We start from the raw sequence: 2384 nt of genomic DNA, 5'->3' as shown, positions 1-2384 counted from the left end.
AGGTGCTAGGCCTACTAGAAGTCGGAGAGTAAGAGCCGCGGCACGTGATCCATATGCAAATCAACGTCCCAGTAGGTCAGGACCTTCTCGTCCACATCCCACTGTGTTTGGTGCGGCCCAACGACCTCCTTCGAGACAGTAAACAGCAGTAAGCGCCAGCCGAGGATCTCGCCCATAGGAGTCTCGGTGTCCTGCTTTAAGAACTGCCCGCAATACTGCTCAATGCGCTCGAGCGTATCACCTAGCTCCGCCTTCTCTAGACAGGCGCTAGCGTGGAAGATGATCAGCTGTACAACCCAGATCACACCAGACAAGCAGCTGTTGTAGTTGCCCGGCTCTTTCCACGTCTTAGTATACGGCTTGACGCTGAGCATAGCACAGAAGCTGAGCAGTGGGGAGCTGTACCGATTGCCTCTAAATTCGTGGCAGATTAGTGCCATTGAGAGGACGGACATAGCATCTCTCAGCCCAGGCCGGTCCTGCTCGACAGCACTCTGGAAGGCCGCTTCCCACGCCTTTTCCTGGGCACCCGTGAGCTGGATGCTGCTTTTAGGGGTCCGCTAGTCGTCGTTTGCCGTGGTGAAGTGGCCGCCGCAATACGCCACCCGGTAGCAGTAAGTCAAAAACTGCTTCTAGTAGCCGAAGTTGGTCTTGCGCGTATTAGGCTCCTTCTTGGGGTCGAACGCGCGTAGTTTCTGCCCTGGGGCAGCAGCAGTGTGGAAGCGGCTCAGCGCTAGCTGCCGTGGCTAGGTCAGCATGTAGTCGGGACCGTCGAAGCACTAGCTGTATGCTTCTGTAAAGATCTCGTCTATGATTTCCAGTATTAAAAACAACTCGGGCTCGCTCTCGGCAGTCTTTAGCACCGCAAACGAGGCGTGCATCTCGTCCTTCTTCAAGCCCCGCGTGTGCTCCTCGATGCCCGTCCGTCTCAGCCACGGTATTACAGCAGATCTGTGGCTATCGAAACCATGAACGATATTGGCTTCTGCTTTGGCATCTGCCTCTGCTACGGCTACATCTTCATCGACTAGCTTGAAGAAGTCTGCCTCTCCCGAATCTAAGCTCTTTGTACTAGCGTCTGAAGCTCCTGCGGCTTCTTTGGCATCATCCACTACAAAATACCGGATGTGCTGCTTCTCGGCGAAGAAGGTCTGCAGCTTACACTTCCGCCAGAGGGCCGTCTTTTTATGTAGCGCTGGCTTCTACTAGTGTACCTTGGACACATGCAGCTGGATAGTCTGGAGGCTCTGCGTAAGGCCTGCCAAGCACGTCGAGCACTAGAAGCCGTCTAGGAGCCGCAGACCAGCAACCGCCTGGGTTGGCACGACTACTTGCTCCGGGGCCAACAGATCATAACTCCCAAAGAGCTCGACGAGAGCCTTCAGCGGCGCGCCTCGCAAGCAATGCGGCTGCTGCCTGAGGTATCGAGGCCATACATCGCGTCTGGGCTGTAAACAGAAGCCGCACTCAACGCAGAGGAGCACCCGCCACTCGGGCTTGTATATGAACGCGTCGCTCATAGCTCTAAAAGGGTTGTGCTAGTAGGCTTAGCTCTTCTTCACGCCAAGTTCTGAGCCTTATAGAGCTGCGAGGGCGCGTGTTTGTGGTTTACATAGTATGGTTCACTTATTATGGTTGACTGGTCCGTGCAAGACCCCTGAGCCAGGGGTCATCTCGCGTGCCGAGCCGCATAGTTAATCATAATAAGTGCGATTTCTATAGGTAGGAGGCGTACGACACGACTCAAGTTATAACCCCGAAAGTACCGCTCCTATTGCGTTAAGTCGAGCTAGGGAAAGACCTTAGTCTTGTGGCGCGAGGTAATATCGGGTTTAGGTGCTTGGAGCTTCTGAGCAAGGGTTTGCTCCACTTGTTCTCGGAGGCTAAGGGGTGGTTTCTCAAGGGCCTCCGCGAGCTGCGCCGGCGCTAGATCAGAGCCAGGCTTGCCGTTATTAACGAGGAAGTAGCGGGTGTAAGCTTTTGTATAGAAGGTCTGGCAAGCAACGGGGAAGTAGGCGGCATCGCTGAGTGGCAAGCGCGACTTAGACGGCCGGTCCGCAAAGCCTTTGCTCCTATTCCATTAATAGGCTTCCTTTAAATAACCAAGCAGAATCTTCTCGCTGCGGATCACATATAGCTGATCCGGAGGGCAGAGCTTGCAGCAGTAAGCATCGTCGTAGATCCGCAAATGCGGGATAGGCAGTATAGTAGTAGGGACATAGAGTTGTTTCACTTCCCGGGGAAGTAAAAGAGAATCCGGGGTAAAGAGACGGGCGTATTCCTAGACCTTGCCAGGTGGGATCGTAGCTTTGTAGTGGTCGTACAAGTGCCCTAGAATAGCTGTAGAATAAACGGTATATTTGTAGCTCGTACAGATTAAGATA

General features: G+C 53.9%; 2 protein-coding genes across 2 annotated transcripts; both read right to left on the bottom strand.

Moving 5' to 3' along the window:
- Positions 1-14: 14 nt before the first annotated feature.
- LY89DRAFT_738023 (uncharacterized protein) lies at positions 15-440 on the bottom strand (the record flags this gene model as incomplete). The annotated part of the gene is made up of 1 exon (XM_018220323.1): positions 15-440. The coding sequence occupies one exon, from the start codon at positions 438-440 to the stop codon at positions 15-17; it is 426 nt and encodes a 141-aa protein (XP_018067487.1).
- A 339-nt stretch (positions 441-779) lies between these two features.
- LY89DRAFT_673228 (uncharacterized protein) lies at positions 780-1520 on the bottom strand (the record flags this gene model as incomplete). The annotated part of the gene is made up of 2 exons (XM_018213350.1): positions 780-1195; positions 1304-1520. 2 exons carry the CDS (start codon positions 1518-1520, stop codon positions 780-782), a joined length of 633 nt encoding a protein of 210 aa, XP_018067486.1.
- Between the last annotated feature and the right edge of the window lie 864 nt (positions 1521-2384).

This window comes from Mollisia scopiformis, assembly GCF_001500285.1.
Source record: "Mollisia scopiformis unplaced genomic scaffold LY89scaffold_20, whole genome shotgun sequence".
Classification (NCBI taxonomy): Eukaryota; Fungi; Ascomycota; class Leotiomycetes; order Helotiales; family Mollisiaceae; genus Mollisia; species Mollisia scopiformis.
This window is presented reverse-complemented; position numbering and strand designations above follow the sequence as displayed.